The following is a 22,949-nucleotide window of genomic DNA, read 5'->3' as shown; positions in this document are numbered from 1 at the left end:
CGAAATTTATATTTTATTTAGAATTTTTTACCTTTGAAAATTTAATTTTAACTTTTAACATGCTTCTTAATTAAGGTGAAATATCTTGAAGTCTTACTTTTCCCTCTTTAACTTAATTATATTTAATAAAATTAAATATTAAATATCTAATATATTTCATTTGTTTCTGTTTTTAAATTTTATTTAAATTTAAAGTACTTGCAAAATTTAAGGAGAAGTTGACAAAATCTTGGAGTCTCATCATATTCTATTATTTCCTTCCGCTTTACCCATGATTTTTGGTGGAAAGAGCTCATGAAGTGTTGCTTAAATTTTAAATAAGTTTTTTATAATGTAAAAAATTAAATAATAATAATAATAATAATAACTATTCTTTTTTTGTAAAACATAATAAGATTAAAAATATTTTTTCATTGATAGAAAAATATTCTTCATATAATTTATTTATTTTCACTAACTTTTCGACTTATCTAAACAAGTGGAAAAAAAAATCCACTAAATTTTATCCATTCAAACAATACATTTTTTCCATTCTATTTTTCTTCTTCCTATTTTTCTCATCTCTATTTCATTCTTAGTGCAAACAAAACCAACATGAAGCTCTAAAATTATTAAATGAAAAACATGACTAGATTCTTCCTAGTTCATGAAAAAACTATACTGTACAGGGAGGGTGCGGAACCAAACGCAACTATACAATTCGGAAATATTTTCAATGCCCAAATTGTTTGCTAGTAATAATGAAATTATAAAACGTTGTTGATGGGTAACCAACCACCATCATACAAGGTACTTATCCTTATGGTCTATTTTTTTAAGTGAAAAAAAAATGAATTTTGGTTAAACTTCGGCTTTAAAAGCACAATAATGATGTTTAAACTTATTTGTTAAAAAAAACACTTATTTTAATTAAATAAACAATTTTATAATTATTTTAGCGTGTGTCCAAATTACTTCTAAAAAAAATACTTATTAAGTATTTTTTTAAAATACTTATTTTAAAATTAATTATTTGAAGTTTAAACAAACTGAAATAATGACTCGCAAACCAGTGCAAAAGGAAACGATGGAAGATCCACTTTTTTTTATCTGGAGAATTAATTTCTTCATTTTAATACAAAATTTATGATTGAAATTAATTTAAACAATTTAATTCCATTCAACAGATAAAAATTACTTTTTTCAAAATCAAAGCTACCTACCAATTATAAGAAGATCATGGATAAAGCTAAATTTTGCCATAAAAAACAAAAAACAGTTACATGCCATTATACTAAGGTAATCTGGTATTATCCAACAAGAACAGAAAGCAATTCACACTGCATTGTAAGTTGAAACAATACAGCTTCCTAAACAAAAACGAATCATTTCTCCAGTTAATTTGCTCAAAATCTAACATCAACCAAAAAGCTCAACCCTCGGTTTGTTCCCTCAACCTCCGGATGGTGCTGCGCACAGTGACAGCACTTGCAGTACTGTCCAAATATTGAAGAACAGAGTCAGCTAGTTTATCTCAAGGAAAGAAAAATCAAAATTTATGAGTAGGATAGGAAGCAAAAAGGACATTACTTCAAAGTGTAGGCACCGCCAGCTTTCACTTTACCACAATCCTTGCATCCCCATATTCCCACAGCCTTCCTCTTCACAGCATACTGCAACAAATAAGTTCATCATTAGGATTCAAATCTTCAGAAAATAAAAATAAAAGAAATGTAAATTTGATTAAACCTACTAAAATCCCCTGTTGGGGTTTTAATGAACAATGAACTAAAAAACACAAGGTGAATTCAATATTGACAGAATATGGAAGACCTTCCCACAAAATTCACAAAAGAATTTGCTATGCTGACTAACTTCCATCTTCTTAATCTGCTTCCGCAAACTAGCACCATATCGGGTACCTAACATAAGAAAACACATTGAAATGGCTTCTGTAAATTTTAATCCAACAATACTAATGTCTTCTCAAAAATGCATATTCAGTGACCTATACTTAAATCCAAATTTCTTGCAGTTATTGTGAGTGAAATGACATCAAACAAGATGAAACAGAATAGAATAAAATTACAATTATATTGTTTGGTATTCTTATAATAGAACCAAAAAAAGAGGGGGGGAGAAATTTGTTCCATCCCATATTCCCAGATTGAAAGGAAAGAAAACGAGAGACATTGGATGGAATCAAAGGCATTATATTACATTTCATTTAAACAAATGAAATAGTGGAACTCAATGTCATTTCACTTCACTTCAACCATATCCATTATCCAAACATAGAGTACTGAATAGTAAATGCCTAAAATAGCGAAGTGCTAAAATGCAAGAGAGATAAGGCACCTTAATTTTGCCCAAAATCTAAACCCCACTACACTCATAATACCATCGCCCATGCAAAATGCACTCCAATTATAAAGCATTTTAGCAATTCTGCCTGCGCCTAGTAAAGATTCAAATCTTTCAACAAATTGCATAATCAATAACAACTTCATCATACCAAACCGCGGCATATTTATATATATACATTAGCTTAACTCGAAGCTTTAATTGAAATATTATATGGAATTTAGAACATAATGTGATTAGAAAACTTACCATATTTTCCGACAATGCCTGCCTTCTTCGTTCTCTTAGTCTGCATCGAAGGAAGGGTAAAAGTGAAACGTACATTTAAGTATGCAATATTATCAAAAACTAAAAAATGATACAGAATTAGTTGTGAGGTGAAAGCGTAAGAAGGTGGTTTCTGGATCTAAGAAAACAAAAGAGAGAAGCATACCATGGTTTCTGGATCGAAGGCTCTGCGTCCCTGTGTTGTTTATTAGACTAAGACAAGAGACTCAACAATTTCACACAAACCCTAATAATCTATCGCCGATTTTTTTTATTGGGACTAAACTATTTTATTATAAAAACGTAATTGGCACAAATAAATGTCAAATCCGTTGTAGTCTAGTTGGTTAGGATACTCGGCTCTCACCCGAGAGACCCGGGTTCAAGTCCCGGCAACGGAAATTATTTTTTAAAAAAATAGATTTTAAGTCACACTGTAATGTTTTTTTAAAAAAAAGTTATATTATATTGCATTGTCTTTATTAGATTATAGATGTAAGTAGTAGTGAGATTACCATAGTAAAATTGAAAAGCATTGGTTAAAAATATTATTATTATTATTTAAAATTTGAAAAATAATCTCATGAAAGTTTTTTCATATTAATTAGACCCAAGAAAGCTAATATTAAATTAGCGATTTCTAAAAGACAATTTTACACACATAATTACCGATAATCAATATATTGAGCTTAAATTTACCGGAAAATATATATTTGTAATTAGTAAATATTTCATGTATTTAATTAAAATTTTATATATTCAAGAAATTGATCATATTTAATATGGAAGAAAAAATAGTTTATGATTGGATTTTGTCACTTGGCAACAAAGAGATTAATATGGCATTAATTTGTCTCCACTCCAATTTGGCTATTTGTGAATATTACCAATAAAAAAATACATAAAAAACTTTTTTTATTCTTTTCATTCCTTCCTCCCCTCATCTTTTGTTTTATGCATTCTTTCCTTTTCCTCCCATCAGTGATTTTTTCCTCATTCGGTCTATTAAGACTTAAGAGTAGCAAATTTTTCTACTTCGTAAAGCCAATAGAGCAGTTGATCATATGGGCAATCTTGGTGTTTTGTTGACTTTGGGATGCTTGTGGAATTTCTATTTTACGAGACTGATTTTGTAGTTTTGTTTTATTTTGTGTTTAGCCATTTCTAGTATGAAGGTGTCTGACATGCGACACTAAAACTTGTTTTGCACTATGCGAGAATTTTTTTTTCTTTTTTTAGTTTTTCTTTTTACTTTTTTTATTTCCTTTTCGAGTTTGTCCATTACCCTAAACCTAAAACCATCATTTCTAGTGTCACCAAGAATGGTCTCTTCCACTCCGACCAAGTCATCCACGAACACTCGACTCTTCCGGTGATTTCTGACATAGTATGCAATCAAGTAATTTTTGACACCTATTTGATAAGTGTTATGCAAACGTGATTTGTATATTAAAATCACATAGCAATTATCTTATTTTCTTATCTTTTATTGTATATTTTGTGTTAAAACAATAGAACTTGGCTTCTTCTAAGTTTTTATTCAGAAGATACTAAAGTTAATGATTTTAGAATAATTTTTATTATATTGTGTAAAGTTGAGTTGTAACAGCGACATGAAAGAGGATGAATGAATAAAAGTGTCGCACTCAACACGACCTCCTTGCTCAGCGATTCAGAACCGCTAAACCCAAGCTAGCCACTTGGTGTAAGGAGCCACATTAGAAGATAACTGTCACGAGCAAGTGTGTTAAGCGCGCATGATCACTTAATTCAGCTGGACATGCGCGCTTAGCGCAAGAGTCGCGCTAAGCACACAAGAGAGTTTCGATTGGCCAATTAGTTGGTGAAAGCATATAAAAGGAAAGGAAACATACTTTGTTCCCTTATGCACGAAGGAACCAAGGAAGCAGAGGAAAACAAACTGTTAGTGCAAGGGAAATCCTTTTCCAGAGCTCTGGTTGATTCGTTTCAATACATTTTCTTTCTTTTCATCCCACCTTTATTTTTTGTAAGTCTCTCATGACAATGAAAAGCTAAAACTAGTCGTTGTTGGAAGTTTTACAAACCAAACTCTCTGTAATGTAATGATTCTAAATTATCTGTTAATATAATATTGTTGTTATTATTCATCCTTGTGTTTATTTACATATTTATGGTTTGATCATTCATCTTTATGTATTGTTTTAGGATATAAATATTGAGACATGTTTGTATGCTAAGAACTTGGAAAGGATATCTAAAGTGAGTCATATCTAGGGATAAAATGGTTTTCTTTAGCATATTCATGCATCTATGCTCTTAATGAAAATCATTTAGTAATCGATCGCCAAGAGATTGGGAGCGATATTAAGTGGTTTAGGTTATTTTCACTCGATGGATCTTGGTTAGAATAGACTAGTAGATGTGGGTAATAACCATATTAATGTTAAGAAGAGAAAAATCCATCAAGATTACATCAAGAGAAGTTTTGAAAAGCGGAGCCCCCAACATGTTCCTTAAATCACCACAATGCCATCTCACAACTTTAAGCGTTTGTTTTCTCAACCTTCATGTTCCTTACTTTGTAGTTAATTCTTTTTAGTTATGCTTGTAGTTAATCAATGAACAAGATTCGATCTGAGTACAAGCACAATCTCATTGGAAAATGATACTACTTGTGCAACTTGGTAAGTTTGCCAAGGAGACAACACTACTATTTTACTTCTTTTTTTTTGTTTTCCTCTTTTCCCCAAATTGTGTTCTTCCCTCCTCTCCGACCAACATTGACACACAAACAAATGCATATGGGTATGTTGAAACCTAGATAAAAAAAAAAAAAAACACAAGTGAATATGTTTAAACCCATATAAAAAAATTACATGTAGGTATGTTGAAATTGAAATAAAAAAACTCGCGAGCTTGTTCCGTTAACAACACACATTTTCTCAATACTCAAGCACCAACAATTTCGGATCTAAAAAAGAGAAGCAAATCTTAGATATAGAATCAAAGTGAAGAATCGTCACCGCGGTGTCCATTGATGGTAGAGAAGATTTAGATGTGCATATTTTTGGATGTCTTTGATTTTTGAGGCCAAATTCAAATTTGTGATTTTTTTGTTACGATCTCTATTTTGTGTTGTGTGGTATGATTGTGTTGGTGAGGGAACGAGGAATTGGTGTTTGGGAGCAACGAGAATGTGGTGGTTGAAGAAGGAGGAGTATCGTCGTAGGCAGCAATGACAATAAAGAAGGAGATAAGAAAAAGAGATGAGGGTGGAGGATAAATTGGTAAAGATGAATGAAGAAAGAAAAAGAAAAAAAAACAATCTCATCCATCTAATTTAAAATTAATTTATCTGACGGTCGGTGTGACTTTCATATTGTATGAAATGAGTTTTTCTTTCCTACGCTAGACACCATCTTTTCTAGTATATAAAAGAGGAGACAAGTTAACTAACTCTTTGTAGATGATAAAATATAAAGATAAAATATTATTTTGAAAATTAATATTTTAAACTTGATCAATGATAAAAAAATCATAAAAGTTAATACTTTTATATATAACTGTTAATTAAAAGTAATGAACATAACACAACATGCATTTGAAAAAGTTGATTCCGGTGCTATTTATTTGACTGATATTCATCAAGAGTTACCCTAATCCATGAGAAGAAATCTATTATTATCCTTTTCTTTTACTTCCTATTAAACAAGTTCAACTTTCTTTTTGTTTTGAAACAATAATGAAATAAAAGAAAGAAAGTTTAATTGTAATTTAGTCCATTTAATTCATAATAAGCGTTTGAATTTGGAGTTATAAGATTGACTTAGTGATTGAAGGAATGAGAGAAGAGAGCAAGATCATGATTTTAATTTCTTTCACTAATATTTTAACAAAACAAAAATAACATTTGTTGATGAAAAAAATCATGTGACTTTGGTTTCATTTTTTATTTTGTAATTTTGGTCATTTTATTTTTAAAAACTCATTATTTTTCAATTGTTAATTTTGTAGATGTTTATTAATTTTGTTTTTTATATTTTGATTAATTAAACTTTATCTTGTATCTTAACATATTAGATTTACATCAAAGCAGTATACGTCAGTGGATTAAGCAATGTGTGAGAGTTATTGCAAATTTTTTGATATCTATCTTGAATTCCTACCGATTAAAAAAGAGTTCAACTGACCAAAATAAAAATAATAAAATAAAACTTATGTAAAATGAGAATTACTTAGACCAGAGTTGTGAAGTTTCTAAAATACGAAAACTAAAATCCTCAAATGTAGATTTTTTACGTTTTAATTAAATTATTTTTTAATTGGTAAATGTTGATTTTCAATCCTCAATGTTAATTAAAATGTAAAAATAAAAAAAATAAACTTATACCAAGGGTATAAAATTAAAGAGCAGTAAAATTGTAAAAAAAATAAGAATAGTAAAATTACAAAAAATAAAAAAAGAAAGAGACGGAAATTGTAAATCATAAATTAAAAGGGTATAAAATTAAACAACGATAGAAGAATAAACTTTTTTTTAAAGAGACAAAATAATGAACTTAAAAAATGTTATACACTATTAGCTAGTCTAAATGATAAAAAAGAAAAATAAAAAAATAAAATTATTACACTATTAGTTAGTCTAAATGATAAAAAAATGTTATACACTATTAGCTATACATATTTTGTTGGTATTAAAAAAGAAAAATAAAAAATAGATATAAAATTATTACAATTTTGTATATATTCTGATTGTTTTAAATTGTCAAATTATTTTTAAAGAAATTAAATTAAAAAAATTGACGTTGACAAATTATCACAAATTATGATACCGTTAACACAAATAATAAGAGGAATTAAAATTAACTTTTCAAAAATTTGAAAAACTAATAAAAATAATTTTTTTTAAGGACTAAAAAAATAACAATCAAAATTTATAGGACTAAAAACATGTTTAGTCTAATTTTTTAATATTGAATTTTGGACTGCCAAGTTGACTCTGTCACGAAAGGTAGACTCTAAATCACCTTCAATTAAGCATTTATACCAATAGGTTGAATGCTGAGTGGACCATAGACCATTCGACCAACTTACATGCAAGGAGAACCAACTCACAGTTAAGGTCTAGGACTCATCAACTAGCGACCTACATATTGCCCAACTTACCAAGAGTAAGCTCATCCCATGCATAGGTCATCCTAATGACTCTACCAATCGAGTTTTTTACCCGAGTAGAGCGAGAGTGTACTATAAAATGTGAACCTAATACCGCTGGGACGTGGAGACAATTGCAGATGATGTCATAGATGCACAACAATGCACATGTACCTTGCAAGGGATCGACAATACTGCATGAACACAAAGATGTGTTATATAAGATCTAATGAGAGAGAGAGAGGAATGTGTACATGCCCATCGGGGGGCACCGCATGTAGATAGAGAGGGTTGCATGAACTCTTTTCAAGTTCATGATTAGATAGAACTAAAAAAAGATGTTGACGGAGACTTGAGCTTAAGATACTTTATTCTCCCTTTTTTGATATAAACAATTTTCAACCAAAATATTTCCGTGTTCTTTTATTGTTATGAATAATGAATAATTATCAATAAAATTACGAATTTTAGTAGTATGATTAGTTAATAGAATAAATTAATGTGGATAAGGAATGATCTATTAGACGTGAAAAAAAGAGAAGTGAATGTGAATGCCCATAGCAGTTGCTCTTGAGCAACCTATTTTATAGTCTGAACATGATCGATGCTTACAAACATATCAGTTGCATGACTACGCCACGGCATGGTCATACATATGGAAGACTATTGCACATCTTTGAAAATGATATTTATTTCGTGCCCGTGATTTTCTTCACCAATTTTCATTCTAATCGGATTGGTTCGACAGGATAATTTTCCGTCGGTTTGGCAGTATATAATTTAATGAAGTACAGTCAGACCAAAATCGCTTCATCAGTTTTGAGAGGCAATGCCACACGTTGAAGGGTAATGCCTAATGAAGAACATGTTTGAAACTGCAACACGGTGATTAAAAAAAAACCAAATTTTTTATTTGACAATCAAAGTAAAGCAACGAGGTTATCTCCATTTTTTTCTCATAAAAAAACTATGGTTTTTGGTTGTTCACTGCACAACCATTAACCAAACACACGCTTTAAACCAACGAAACCTCGCGCGTGGTTGGCTGGTTGTTGTAGACGCCAAAGTATCTTCCAAGTTTGAAAGTCTTTTAGGCATTCAACCTTCAACGCTTAGCCTATATTATTATTAAAGTATATATGGACCGACTTCATCTTCATAGGTCTCACTTCTGTCTTCATCATTCTAATTTTTTTTTAAACACACTAATTAGAGACTAATATCTTATTTTCCTTTTGGTAGAAATTACAGTTACTCTTCACTTAAAACTTTTTTTGTTTCAAAGTATTTTGTGTAATCAAAATTTGAATCCAAGATTATTAGTTCAACTAAAATAATTCTGTCTTAATTATTTGAAATAAAACAAAGTTATTCAAGTATAAAATTTTATATCATCATTCAATTTCAATCACAATTTATTATGTAAGATAAATTTATTAATTTTTATGATAATTATTTTAAAAATCATATTAATTTTATGATAATTATACTGTTAGTGTGTATGAGGCATTAAACTTGTAAATTAATTTAAAATTTATTAAAAGATTAGTTTATCCTAAAATTTATTTTCTATAAGACAAAATGATCCCTCAAACATAAAAGGTTAGCTTTTTAGCCGTTAATCCTCTGTTTACACGCGGATTCCCACGCGGCTTTTTCTTTTAAGTCTTGTTCTTCTCATCATTCAATTTCCTTCACTTCACGGAACAAACCCTCATTAAAATTCGCGTTCTTCATTTTCTCCGCTTCATTCATTACTTCTTCATTTATTTCCATTGTTATCTCGCTAAAGTCTCAAACCTTTCTGTGCTCTGCTCTGCTGAGGAAATTCTGTAACTTGATGATTATAAAGATGAACTGTTTCTTCTTCAAAAACAAGTCAAAATCCGACCCAGAATTACCAAAGCGAAGGAAGAAGAGAAATCAGGTGGGCAATAATGGAGCAAGCAAGTCCTCCCCCAGCTCGCTACCATCGCCGAGAAGCATAAAAGAATTGTACAAAGAGAAAGAGCACAATTTCAGAATCTTCACTTTGCAAGAGATGGTAAATGCAACACATGGTTTCAATAGGATGCTCAAGATTGGAGAAGGGGGTTTCGGGAAGGTATATAGAGGAACAATTAAACCTGACCCTGAAGATGGAGCTGATCCTATTCTGGTCGCAATAAAAAAGCTTAACACGCGTGGCTTACAGGTATATACACACACACACACCTTGCTTCACTAGCTTTCTTCTCCTCTTTTTTTCTTTTTTTGCTTTTGTTAGTATTACACTATTACGCATAACATAAATATTGTTATTTTGTTTAGATTATAATAGTTGGAAGGATAACATAATTTCTTTCCCCTATAAGTTAAAATTAACTTAAACAGAGGTTAAATTCAGCTTCTGGAAAATCTAAATGAGAAACTTCTATAAGTTACGTGTAAGACTATAATTATAACTTGTGAGAAAAGTTTATTTCATGGCTGTTAGGAACTGTAGGGATAGCTTCCAATGGACGGAGAATTTACAGTGTTAAAGTCAATTATGTTATGCTGTCTCTGAATTTTACAATTTACAAATATACCTGCTTTCTCATGTTTGTCTTTCTTTTTTTTTTACTCTCTTTTGTAAAGGGACATAAAGAATGGCTTGCAGAAGTTCAATTTCTCAGCGTCGTTAACCACCCGAATTTGGTTAAGCTTCTGGGATACTGCTCCGTAGATGGTGAAAAAGGAATCCAACGGTTGTTGGTGTATGAGTTCATGTCTAACAGGAGTCTGGAAGATCACCTTTTCAGTCTTTCTTTACCTCATTTGACTTGGAAAACAAGATTGCAAATCATGCTCGGTGCTGCTCAAGGATTACATTATCTACATAATGGACTGGAGGTTAAGGTACCATGTAGTTGAGAAATGTTTCACATTTGTAATTGCAATTGATTATACTTTAAGGTAGTAGCACTAGTACTTAAAAGTTAAAACAACAAATTGATTATAAGTTTTAACTTTTTGGATCATACCTGTTGGATGTTTATAAAACATTCTGTTGGTTTAGTAGTAGAACTAAAGAAACATACATAATATATGAGATGTAAACTTTTCGTCTACGATCGTGTCTTCTGCAGGATTAATATAATGTTGACCTTCTAATATAGTACAATGCTAGCCCAACTTCCCTGATGGGAGGAATAAAATGGAAACCCAAAGCATATAATAATGATTTACATGATGCTGAATATTCTTAATACAAATTACATATTCAGTTATCTGTTTTGGTTTATAATCTTCTCTTGTTTTATTTTTTTTATTGGTAGGTGATCTACCGAGATTTCAAATCTTCAAATGTGTTACTGGACAAGAAATTCCATCCCAAGCTTTCAGATTTCGGTCTTGCTAGGGAGGGCCCAACGGGTGATCAGACTCATGTATCTACTGCTGTAAGTTGAAGTCCTATAATTTTAATGAGTTTAATGACAATGCATTTATACAGTCATCCAATCATTAATCATCCTTAGTGTGACTTTTAAAGTATCTGTAAAAAAAAAGTCAACAAACATATTGGATGATAATATAAAACTGTGCATAGTCTATTTTCTCAATTTTCACTACTATTCAATTATATGACTTTCCACATGCTATTATTAGTCACCATTCCAATTACTACTTTTGGTCCCTTTGTTTGATACATGATCAGCCCCTAAAGCCGTCATTTAAACAAGCATTGATTTATCTTGAAAGAAATAAGCTCTCCCATTCTAACAATGTGTATACGCCAACTACTTCCTTATCAGGTAGTGGGGACACAGGGATATGCTGCTCCAGAGTATGTTGAAACAGGTCATCTCAAAATTCAGAGTGACATATGGAGTTTTGGTGTGGTACTTTATGAGATCCTCACGGGAAGGCGTGTATTGAATAGAAACAGACCAATAGGGGAACAAAAGCTTATAGAGTGGGTTAAAAATTACCCTGCTGACAGTAGCAGATTCAGCAAGATCATTGATCCTCGTCTCAAGAACCAATATTCACTTGGTGCTGCTCGAAAAGTAGCCAAATTGGCAGATAACTGCTTGAAGAAGAATCCTGAAGATAGACCATCCATGAGTCAGATAGTGGAAAGCTTGAAGCAAGCATTGCAGGATTCAGAAACCAATACACTTAGCTCAATATGACTTCTAAATCCACTGAATCTAAATTGGTCCCGAGTGGTAAATAGGTGCAGCTTGAGAATAATTTTTGTAATTAGTTTGATTCATCACCACAAAGCCAAGTCCTATACTGTCTTCAGTATGGTTTTGTTTGGAGAAACTTTTCTATAAGCACTTATAGAAGACTATAAGAATAAAATAGATTGAGTTTCTCACAATTGATAAAGTAAGGTGTAAGATGATTTTAGCTTATAGAGTAAACTCAATTCATTTTATTTATTTTTCCCCCTCTTATTAATGCTTAAGGAAAAATTTATCCAAATAGGTTTGAATATTGGCTTTTACTTTTACAAAACTAATCAATATTAGTGGAAGTGCAGCGGGTCTATTTGTATCTGCAAATCTATCCGGAAGTTTAACATTGTAGCCTGTTGGAAACGTATGAGCTTCTACTTAATGGAGTCAAAATCTCTTAAAAAGAATATATTCGTAACTGTGTGCTCTCCAAATTTTTTTCTTTTGGCTGAAACTAGTGTGCCAAAGTATAAAGCGAGTACATCATTGAAAAAAGTCTATTCCTATTGCATATTACTAAAATCTTCAGAGTTGCGTAGTTTATTCCTTTCAACATTGTGTTATAATCATTAGCCAAGGTAAAGTCTTAAAAACTGATTTCTGACAAAATTATGTTAATGTTTCCCCTTCCTAAGATTGGAGGTGGGTGGCGCGTGTCAATAGAATTGTTGTCGGAAAAGTTTGAAACAATTCGCAACATTCAAAATTGTCTACCTAGTGCGATGTGATCCCGAATTTTGATTACCTAGAGAAAAACAAAAAAAAAAAAATACTAAATCATTGTTAGCAAAAACGCGATCATTTTTATTAGTTAATTTTTTACGCGATCATTCTTTTCCACAACTTTTTTTTTTCGATACTACAACTTTTTATTTATTAACTTTAAAAGAGATTTTTATCTTTATCTATTTAATTCTTTTAGAAGTTTAAGATGATATTTCTTATTATCTTTTTTATATTTTTATTTTACCCAATTCTTAAATATTTTATACGATGAGTATATTCAAAAGAATGATGTACCAAAAAAAGTATAAACAAAAAAAATAATAAATGAGGTTTTATTAGGAAGTAAATATAATTTTAATGCATGTGTTGATATTAATCATATTTTTAATTTATTTATTATCGTTTAAAATTAGTAGATAAAAATGGAGACAAAGCTAATGTACATTATTATAGGTATTTTATGAGTTATTTTTAAATTAAAATTATAAAGTTTCATATTAATTATTTATATGGTACAAATTTACAAAATGAATATCTAATTTGAATGAAATTATAATTCTCAAAATACTCGTAAAGAACGGATTAAAAGAAATTTCCAGGATTTTAGTAGAGTGACAAAGCCTTAATAAATGATGTTTGACTAAATTATATTAAAGTTTCATGTTTGACTAATTCTTCCCTAGTTAGTGAATCACAAACCCAGCATCCCACATAGTGATAATTTTCACACTCTGCTATAACCCTTCCTATACGTTCTGTCAGTGACTTGAGAAATACGGTCAAAAGAAGACTTTGGACTAGACTGTCGATAAGACATTTACTTGAATGAAACCAAGAATGAAAAAATGCAACCTGTAGATAATTCTTGTTAAGAATGCTATTTATGGATGCAAGTAATCAAGAGTTCAAAAATAATTAAAATAATTGTAAAATGGATTTTGTTGAAAACTTTATTATTATTTTAATATAAAGTTAGTACTTATTATCATTGCCAGCGCTGAGTGTGTTACAAATAAGGAGAGATGTTAAACTTAACCACATGAAGGAAAGAGATTAAACTTCATTTTCTTTTTGCTAATCTTAATTTATTGTACTATTTTTTGTGCTTCCTTCACCTAGTAAGTAATATATTGTCCTTGCTTTTTGCTTAAAGATTGTTTAGCTAGGAATTGGATGCTGAAATGCCACTGGAATAATCAAATTATATGGATAGATTTTTCATTTTCTCTTTGAAAAGTTTGAACATATGTATGTATAGATTGGAACAAATTAACAAACGACTTCATGTGAAATACTACATAAGATGAGTTGGCGAGAATTAACCGCACAGCACTTATTGGATTTCTAACATGAAATAAAATAATAATTTTCCTATTAATCTCAGGGTTAGGCCTAGAATATGCCATTTTCCTTGCGTATACCCATCATAATTCTATCTCCTTTGCCCTCCTTTTCTCTTCTATAAAAACTATGATGCTTTTAATTTAACTACACAGTATACACAATGATCCCTCCACATGATGCTATATGTGTTCACACAAGAGCAACCTCTTGAGCTTGTTCTTGCTGCTTCTGAATTCCTGTGATGTGTCCAACGTAAAGATGAGTCCCACAAGAATCAGATTCTGGAAGCCTTTGTCTTTTTCCACCTTCAGACATGCTTTTCACAAACTCCACAAAGAGCCTCCAATTGTCTCCCTCAAACAACCTCTTATTCATTCTCAGATAAGTGAATGCTGCCAATCCAGAACCAGAGTTACTTGTTGACAAAACTTGAGAAAAAGCACCTGCATCATATCTCTCAAGTGCATTCTCCCCAGCAAGTTCTGCTTCTGCTGTTCTGGCTGCTATCTTCACTTGATGAACCAACCCCTCAGGGGAACAATGCTCAGGTTGCTCTCTGTCCCTCATTTCCATGCAGGTGAAATTGAGCACAACTCCATGTTTTGCCAGCATTTGTGCTATTGGTAGGTATCCATCGCGAAACCGCGTGTTGTAGTAGCCTGCAGTTAGTTCAGCCGCGTGTGACCTTGCCTTGTAGTGCCAATGAATTCCAGCTACTTTGGCAGATAGTTTCACCCCGCATGAGTTGAAAATGCCTTTGGCTGATACAAGGATCTTCTCACCGTGTTCAAGAAGTTTGGTGGAGTACCAGTCAAGGAAGAATCGTCCATATTCTGTGTTCCATGTTCCTTCCCTCTGGAAAAAACCAGTGTCCTCAGGAAATTGGTTGTATTGGCCTGAGTCATGTGGTCCATTTTTTCCCCACTCTTTCTTCCCAATGGCCTCAGTTGATGCTTCCAAGGAAGCTCTCATATACTGTATGACAAACAAGTCCTTTCAGTAAACACACAGGAAACCCAAACAAAAGCACAAAAATAACTTCTAGATATTTAGAAATTTTGTTACATTTCAGATGTCCTTATTATCACAAAGCTAGAGATTTAGGGTCCAATTGTTATGCAACATGTGTAACATCAGCATCCTCCTACACCGTGTTTGAAAAATACAGCAAAATTTATGACTTCAATTTTTTTTTCATACCTTGTCATAGCACTGAAATTCTCCAATTCCAGGAAACCTCCATGTTCCATTGCTTTCTGGATAAGATGGATATCTCAGCTCCCCACAAGGACCCATCCCCACTTGAATTTCCTGCAAAATGAATTTGGTCTTAATTAGGACTTCATACCTGACAACACATGCATCAATTTCTACTTTATTATTATTATCAATTATAATTGCTTCCCCTCCATTCCTCTTAAAACTAGTCTGTTATATTTGATTATTTATGCACATATGGTTCAAAATTCAAGGGTGAATTAAAAGACTAATTTTAGTTCCATGGTTTGATATTATTAATTAGTCATCATTTTGATACTCTGTGTGGTTGTTAATGTACTCGATACGATTAAGCCCATTGTTATCTCAAAATTTAGCCTCGTTTCATCAACACTCTGTCCACTAATTAACCACAAAATAGAAGCACAAGCTGGTGTGGTACTTACAATGATAACACTGCCCAAATAGTCTCTGAATCTGTAACGGAAGCTCCTCATGTAATCAGAGTACACTTGAAGGGGCGTCCTTCCGCGCAGAACAGGCATTGAATCACAGCCCAAGGAGATGTACTCAGGATTCCTCCTTCCTGATCTGTCTGTGTAAACCAGCTCAGGGTTCTTGCTGATTTCTTCCAACACCCATGGAGGTAGAGGAATGCTAAAAAAAAGACAAACCAATAAAAAACAAAATTAATCCCCAATTTTATTTTATAAGTACAACAAGCAATATGCTATATCATTATAAATAAATAAACTTAATTGCGTGATTGATATCACCTTAAGTAATTCAAAATCACATCGAAATACTAGTTCATTTGATCTTAAGTAAATATTCACAAGTTTGGTTCTATGTTGAAAAATTAATTCTAGAGAAGAAATTGATTTCAAATTAAAGCAACTTTAATAGCTTTTGCATTGGATCAATTTCTTTTATACTAAGTTTTACTACTATTTTTTCTTAGATTAAAAACACTAAAAAATATATCATTGTACTTCATAATCAATTATGATCAAAATCAATTTCATTAAAAAATAATTTTGCAATTTGCTCACCCAAAATCAATCTAAGAGTAAGATTATGCTTTTTTTTTTCTTTCACAACATCAAAATTAAACACAGGAGTATAAGGGAACATATTAAAATAAGTTAAAATGAGCAGCCTATGATATATACCTGCAGGAGTCTCCAACATTTCCTCCACATTGATGGAAAGACATGACAACCTGAAGCTTCAAGCCATGCCTTTGCACCATCTGCACAAGTTCAGCATAGGCTTCCCAATTATACTTCAAGGGTCCCTCTTTTTCCACCAAACCCCACCAAGCATCCACCATCACTCCTTCCACTCCTGCACTCTTCAGGGCCATCAAACTAGCATTCATTGCTCTCGGCTTATTCAAAGTCCCTCCCATAGTTACAGTGTCCAATGGCAGCATCACAAACACGGGCACTCTCATTGAATCATTGTGGCTATGTGCAACCGATGGAGCGTGAACCTTCTCCCTTTTCTCGTTTATCATCGTTACTTCGGAGTTAAAGCTGTTGTTTCGTGTGACGTGTGTTTGTTGCATGGAACTCTTTGCTCTGAGACGGAAAGATGGGTTGGTTTTTCCAAAGTAAAACACTTTGGTGGGAACCTCGTCTTTGGCTTTTGGGAGTTTGGTTTCTTTCTGGTTGACAAGGGAAATTGAAGAGCGAAGTGTTAGAGCCATTTTTCTGTGTCTGTGCTTGATCTGGAGGGAGAAAATATATAGGAAGTGTTCAAGTGCTAAAGATGGTTTATTTATGAACTAAAAAGCAAAGCCTCTTTTGGGAATCGACATTGACACACTTGGGTGGGTCCCATGTCGAAAAGTGGAAAAAAGTGCAAAAAATCATCACTACCTGGCTGTGTATGACACGTGCTTACGTGTTTCCTACTCCTCCATTCTTATCTAACCAAAATCACGTAGGATTTGAGGAAGAAGTTAAGGCATGTTATACCATTCTGCCTGGCTCATTTTTTATAAACAAAACATCAATATAGGATATATTTTAAAACAATTTACTATCCTCGGTCTGTTTTCATCATTAATCGATCAAAATTATTATTTTGATTAAAAAATTTAACAAAAACATAATTCATCATAGTAAATTGTTTTAAAACAAATCTATATTAACACGTCTTTATATTTGCTAGGTAAAATAGTAATTTTGATTAGTCAATAATCAAAATAAATCCATCATAATAAATTGTTTTAAAATATATACATATTGATTTTTTATTTATAAAAATGACCCAGAATTACAAATGAGCCAGAAGTAAAACGTGCATTAATTTTGGAGTAGATTTGTGGGATAAAAAAAATGAGAAGGAAAACTTTGAGTGAGAAGCTAATAGTGTGTGTTTGCTTACAGGTTAAAAACGCACCAATAGTAATTTTTTCACGTCTCATCAGTTAATGACGCGGAAGCTATAAAGAGAAACACTTAAATTGACACGGGCCAAATTGGCTGGACGTGTATCCAAATATATATACAGATGGAAGTGCTGAGTGTTATGATAAAGGAAAAAAAAAGGTGAAAATAATCAAATACAGTTTGATGGAAGACAAATTAAATGTATATTTTTATTTTATAATAATTTTTAGTCAACTACAGTTACTCACCTAAATTATAATTTAATTTTCTTGACCAGGAATTATTGAGAGGAAAAGTTTTAAGTGGTTTTTTTTTTTTTGACTGAAAGTTTTATGTGGTCAAGTTTAAAGAAAAGGGTATATATATATAGGGTTTAAGTATCCTAAACTTTATCTCTTTTATTTTTTTACACTCTAAACTTTAATTCTATCTTAACTCATCTATAAACTTTTTTTCATTTCTAAATAGACACCATAAAATTAATTTCATTCAATTTGTCCTTAAACGTTTTTTTTTCGACATAAACACCTTCATTTTAATTTCAACTTAAAATTTACTCCATTTAAAAAACAGGCTTATATTAAATTGAGGTTACACTACTAAGAAAGAAGAAATCTCAATCATTAATTATTTTAAATCCCAAACATTTATTAGTTCTATTTTTGTAAAATTTTAAAACATTAAAATGTAATAAAATTTATAATTGAAAATCAAATAAAGAATTTTCAATTGTTTTTTTTTCTAAACTAATGTTTTTATTATATTTTAATATATAAAACATGAATTTTAACAAATGATTGATTGACATTTAAGATAAATAATTTAACTCTAATTTGATAGAGACATTATTTGTAAAAAGAATAAAAGAATCATTTAGAATACACTTATAAGTTTAAGGTGTTTATTTGCAAAACTGATAAAATTTAACGTTGGTCGTGATAAAATTAAAGTTTTGGTATCTGTTTGCAAATGAGATAAAATTAAATGATCAATTCAGGCAAATTAAACTTTAAGGTGTTTATTTATAAAAAAGAATAAAGTTTAGGAGAATAGAGTACTTTTTGCTTGAAGAGAATAACCATTTTTATTTTGGTTATAGAAACTGACATAATTTTAGGCATTATTTGATAGCTGTTACTAAAAGCAAATTTTTATTTTTAAAAAACAAAAAATTGGATGAAAACAAGAAAAATATAGAAAAGAAAATAAGAAAAAAAAATCTAATAACAAATATGCCAAGAAATTTAATTGGTTTATCTCTCATCTCTAAAATCATTTTCAAATTAATATTTACGGAATAGTTTTCCCCACTTATTTTGTTACGGAGAGCTGTTCTTTAAAATTTGTTTATAATATAATTTATTAGTTTCTAGAAATAAAAGATCAACACACAATCAAACAAACCCTTGATCTCGTTTCTTTTTCTCCCCGTTTCTTAGATGATAATAATTTTTCTGTCCTTTTTTTATTTCAGATCACTAGACTAAACAACATGGAGACTGGGATATTATTCACTAATTGAAAACAAAAAGATCCAACTTTCTTGTCCTCTGCTAAAGAAGGTGATCAACTTGGAAAATAAAAAATAATAATTTGCCTTAATGATTGCCAGTTTCCATTTTTTATAAGATAAAATGAATAATACAAATGAAGCTGAAATTTAACTAATTTTCCATTTTAATCCAAATCAATGGTATTGCTCATAAGAAAATTATAGACAGGTGAAAGGCAGGTTTCCTATATGTTGCAAACAGTAAAAAAATGCATGAGCATCTAAATTTTCTACTTGAATTCTTCTTTTCTTCTATTATAGAAATTTGTTAATGATAATTGGTGAGTGGTTTTGTATTGTCGTACAAAGTGAGCAAGCTAGTTGTTGCCTTGTCCTGAAAATTCGTGGATGAAAATATCTCATAGTTTGAATATTCTCTTGGTTCTGATTTAATTTGCACAAGCTTAGATTAGAAAAGCCTCCGGTCAATTTTGCGGCTCGGGGGAGTCTTCGCTGCTTTCATTACTCATGGATCCATCAGTTTTTGAACAATCCTATTCTCAAAAGAAAAACACTGTTCAGCTTTTCACACTGTTTCTATTTTCCAAGTTAACAAGATAATAATTATGTTTGCTTGATGGGCAGTTAGATCATACACACTATTCTATTCTCTTTAGGATAGCATCCAAAGTATTTGTACCATCTCCATGTAATTGTTAAGGAGTGACATTAGATTGAGGACAACTTGTTAAATGGAAAAATTTAATAGAAAATATTAAATAAATTTTAATGTCTTAATTAAGAATCTAAAAAGTCTTTTATTTTTTTAGTTAAATTAGTTTATGTGTTCTTATACTTTACCAAAACAAAAATATGCTGTTCTTATAATTTCATCAATATTTTTTTTTATTAAAAATCATATAATTCTAAAATTTATAATGAATTCCTTAAATAAGGTAATATCATTAAAACTTTATTAAATATGCATTACTAATAGGATAAATTTATGCAACAGCTTCTTCTTTTTTTCCTTTTTATACCCTCCTCTCTCTCCCCATAATGTTGTTATTCAAAAACATTTATTTTTGAATTTCTCATAAAAGATTCGGTGAATTGGTGTTAATATATAGAACACACGGGAAAGAGTCTCTTTGTGTAAGGCACAAATTTTGCTATCCACAATACGTAATGCGAAGAGATCTTCACAAGTGAAAAATAAACTTGAAATTCTCAAGTGTTAAGATCTCACTCTCACTGTTAATCATTTAAGCCTCTACCTCAATTAAAATAAAAATAATTAAAGATTAAGAATAAGCTTAATTGTTATACATGATACATGAATTATTATAAATTTAATGATATTTTTTTTATTCTTACGGATAAAAAAAATAAAATATACTAACAATGTTATTTGAGATAAACAATCCCCTTGATATAAATGGCTAAATCTCTCTTGCTCCTCCTAGCGGAGTTGTCTCTCCACTCTATTAGTTATGCTGATGAAAAAAAGAATAATCTAACACTTTTCTCTCGTTACAGCAAATAAAAACGTAGTCAGATTTCACATTTTAATTTCATGTTTTTTAATGGAAATTTTAATTTCATGTTGAGAAATGTTACTTAACTAATTAACTTGTAGCGACTTATATGCAACACTTTTTCAGAAAATTGATTTAAACTATTTTCATGAAGCTCTAAGGCCATAATTTTGCGTCTTTGATTTTTTTTTACTTGAAAAACGTATAGAATTTTCAATGTTTTTAAATAATTAGGTAAACAAATATTTTTTATCTTAGTTTTTAAAGTGGAAAAACGTTTTAAAAAATATTCAAATTAAACTTCGATATCCCATTGCTTGCTTGTTATTGCAAGCGAACAGAATCTTCAGAAATACTTCTCATATCTATTAAAAAATATAGAACGACTTGTGAGAGTAATGAATCATTCTATATAATTAACTGAGAACTTGGTCTCAAATTAATTATTGTATAAAAAACTGTTGTGCAATTTTCACCAATCAACATATTGACCTCTGAGTGAATGTAGAAGTTTTCTTTCATTTTGTTCAAGTATGACTCCAACATATTTGTCATATATGTGAACAACATTTGTCATGTTATGTTCATTTCAAAATTTTAAATTGTTAGTTTAATACAAAAGAATTGAGGCTTTGTTTTTATGCCCGTTCCATGTTCCTCTTTCCCATTCTTTCTGCTTACTAAGATTTCTTGTTTTTTGTGAGACAAGTGGTGTGACTGAGGAATAAGAAGATAAGGTTTCGTTTCCTCCACAAAATTGTAGTGGTAGACCTATGAGTTACATGGACGCAACTCATCTATGTATCCCCTTCCTAAGATAGGGTACAAAACATGAAAATAGTTGAAGGATTCTTGTTCATCTATTTCTGAGTAAGAAGACCAATAATTTCTCTCTATCAGACTTTTGGGCCTTTTCTCGTTGCTTCTAATGCTGATGCATTATTATTTGTTACCAACAACATACAATATCTAATCTCAATCTATTTTGTATCTTTTTATTTATTAATTTATTTATTTTTATCAACAAATATTAATTGTTAATTAATTAATTTTTGTTAGAGGAAAGATTTATACATGTAACTTTTCTTTATCTTTCTTTCTCTCTTCGTTACTAAGTGAATATTATATCTTCTTTTAGCTATCTCGTCCTATCCCCGAATGACATATTCAAATTCAACTAAACAAGAAGCATTGAACCGTATATATCATTTCAAGTGGTTGATAACCGTATTTCCCACCTATAAGTTCTGTAACTAATGTGATTGCACCATGCAATCCCCTCTTCAATATCAATATCACATGAAATTAAGTTGAGCTGATTGATTACTTTTCTAACTCATCTCCACAACTCCACCGATCTAGCTAGAAAGATCGAATCACGCCTTACAATCAATTATTAGATCATTCAACAATCTCTGTATATCTTCAAAAATATCAATAGTCTAATTTGTATACATTGTGAATGCAAAATTATTTTTTTCTAATAAATAATTATAAAGGCATTGAAAACTGTATTTTATCTTCTAAAATATTAAAATTAATAATAAAAGTGTTTAAAATTAGTTGAAGGTTGCACTGAAGTGGTTGGAAAAAAAATATTGAAAGACACATTCATAATTATTTACTACATATTGTTAAAAGGCTCATTCGTATTATAAAGAACTAAAGTGACACTTCTTTTATAGAAAGGCGTATATTTAAAAATAAAAGAAAAAGAGAATATAATTAAAGCATTTCTCTCAAGAAATTAAATTTTGTTTTAGGGCAGAAATTCTAACATGGTGGCCCAATATTATAGTCTCTTTCCCGGAATGTATATCTTTCTTTCTATTGAAAACCTAGTTTCATTGTCACTATGAATTGGGACAAGCAAGAGAAAAATCTCATTTGAAGTTTTGCATATTTGCTTAGTAACTTCTAGTTTCGTGGAACACAAGCTTTAGTTGAGTACTACAAGCTAACAGTGTTAAGGTCCCCCCTTCCACCAATTTTGTACGTTTTTGTTTTTTTGTTTTTCCCTTTTCTTGTGGTTCAACACTGTCCACACCGACAATTCAAGCCCAAGCAAAACTACCACCAACAGCAAGGTTTCGGGTCTCTCAAGTAAATAATCAGAAATTCGAATCTTGACTCTTGTATTAGAAGAAAATTTAATTAAAAACTTAATTAAAAGAAAACAAATCATCTTTTAGTATTTCAAATCTCTTCATAAATATTACTCTCGATGAACAATAAAATATACTCCTGCAATCATATACGTACCCTAAAAAAGAAAATC

The 22,949-nt window shown here is 30.7% G+C and overlaps 3 protein-coding genes and 1 non-coding gene across 4 annotated transcripts; 2 read left to right on the top strand and 2 right to left on the bottom strand.

The window, feature by feature from the left end:
* Positions 1 to 1,219: 1,219 nt before the first annotated feature.
* Positions 1,220 to 2,890, bottom strand: LOC114423229 (60S ribosomal protein L37a). Its single transcript, XM_028389908.1, has 5 exons — positions 2,777 to 2,890; positions 2,593 to 2,632; positions 1,813 to 1,901; positions 1,570 to 1,652; positions 1,220 to 1,475 (listed from the first exon to the last, which is right to left on the bottom strand). The coding sequence occupies exons 1-5, from the start codon at positions 2,777 to 2,779 to the stop codon at positions 1,412 to 1,414; spliced, it is 279 nt and encodes a 92-aa protein (XP_028245709.1). The 5' UTR covers positions 2,780 to 2,890; the 3' UTR covers positions 1,220 to 1,411.
* Positions 2,891 to 2,938: 48 nt separating this feature from the next.
* On the top strand, positions 2,939 to 3,011 carry TRNAE-CUC. The gene has a single exon. It is a non-coding gene; the product is annotated as a tRNA-Glu (tRNA).
* Positions 3,012 to 9,426: 6,415 nt separating this feature from the next.
* On the top strand, positions 9,427 to 12,201 carry LOC114423221 (probable serine/threonine-protein kinase PBL19). The gene is made up of 4 exons (XM_028389896.1): positions 9,427 to 9,940; positions 10,366 to 10,626; positions 11,046 to 11,168; positions 11,523 to 12,201. Exons 1-4 carry the CDS (start codon positions 9,587 to 9,589, stop codon positions 11,901 to 11,903), a joined length of 1,119 nt encoding a protein of 372 aa, XP_028245697.1. The 5' UTR covers positions 9,427 to 9,586; the 3' UTR covers positions 11,904 to 12,201.
* A 1,672-nt stretch (positions 12,202 to 13,873) lies between these two features.
* On the bottom strand, positions 13,874 to 17,006 carry LOC114423214 (beta-amylase 3, chloroplastic-like). Its single transcript, XM_028389884.1, has 4 exons — positions 16,415 to 17,006; positions 15,689 to 15,899; positions 15,225 to 15,335; positions 13,874 to 14,999 (listed from the first exon to the last, which is right to left on the bottom strand). Exons 1-4 carry the CDS (start codon positions 16,951 to 16,953, stop codon positions 14,214 to 14,216), a joined length of 1,647 nt encoding a protein of 548 aa, XP_028245685.1. The 5' UTR covers positions 16,954 to 17,006; the 3' UTR covers positions 13,874 to 14,213.
* Positions 17,007 to 22,949: the final 5,943 nt, after the last annotated feature.

The sequence above is a fragment of the Glycine soja genome, chromosome 1 (assembly GCF_004193775.1).
Source record: "Glycine soja cultivar W05 chromosome 1, ASM419377v2, whole genome shotgun sequence".
NCBI lineage: Eukaryota > Viridiplantae > Streptophyta > Magnoliopsida > Fabales > Fabaceae > Glycine > Glycine soja.
This window is presented reverse-complemented; position numbering and strand designations above follow the sequence as displayed.

What these genes read in the sequence shown, in the direction of transcription:
- LOC114423229 (XM_028389908.1), bottom strand. An exon ending in AGGCATTGTCGGAAAATATG is followed by an intron (nt 1,902 to 2,592) that starts GTAAGTTTTCTA and finishes TTCTTATGTTAG; the next exon opens with GTACCCGATATGGTGCTAGT. An exon ending in GGCGGTGCCTACACTTTGAA is followed by an intron (nt 1,476 to 1,569) that starts GTAATGTCCTTT and finishes ATATTTGGACAG; the next exon opens with TACTGCAAGTGCTGTCACTG.
- LOC114423221 (XM_028389896.1), top strand. Translation starts at nt 9,587, where the DNA reads ATGATTATAAAGATGAACTGTTTCTTCTTCAAAAACAAGTCAAAATCC. An exon ending in TTAACACGCGTGGCTTACAG is followed by an intron (nt 9,941 to 10,365) that starts GTATATACACAC and finishes TCTTTTGTAAAG; the next exon opens with GGACATAAAGAATGGCTTGC. An exon ending in AGACTCATGTATCTACTGCT is followed by an intron (nt 11,169 to 11,522) that starts GTAAGTTGAAGT and finishes CTTCCTTATCAG; the next exon opens with GTAGTGGGGACACAGGGATA.
- LOC114423214 (XM_028389884.1), bottom strand. Translation starts at nt 16,953, where the DNA reads ATGGCTCTAACACTTCGCTCTTCAATTTCCCTTGTCAACCAGAAAGAA. An exon ending in AATGTTGGAGACTCCTGCAG is followed by an intron (nt 15,900 to 16,414) that starts GTATATATCATA and finishes TCTTTTTTTTAG; the next exon opens with CATTCCTCTACCTCCATGGG. An exon ending in AATTTCAGTGCTATGACAAG is followed by an intron (nt 15,000 to 15,224) that starts GTATGAAAAAAA and finishes TTTGTCATACAG; the next exon opens with TATATGAGAGCTTCCTTGGA.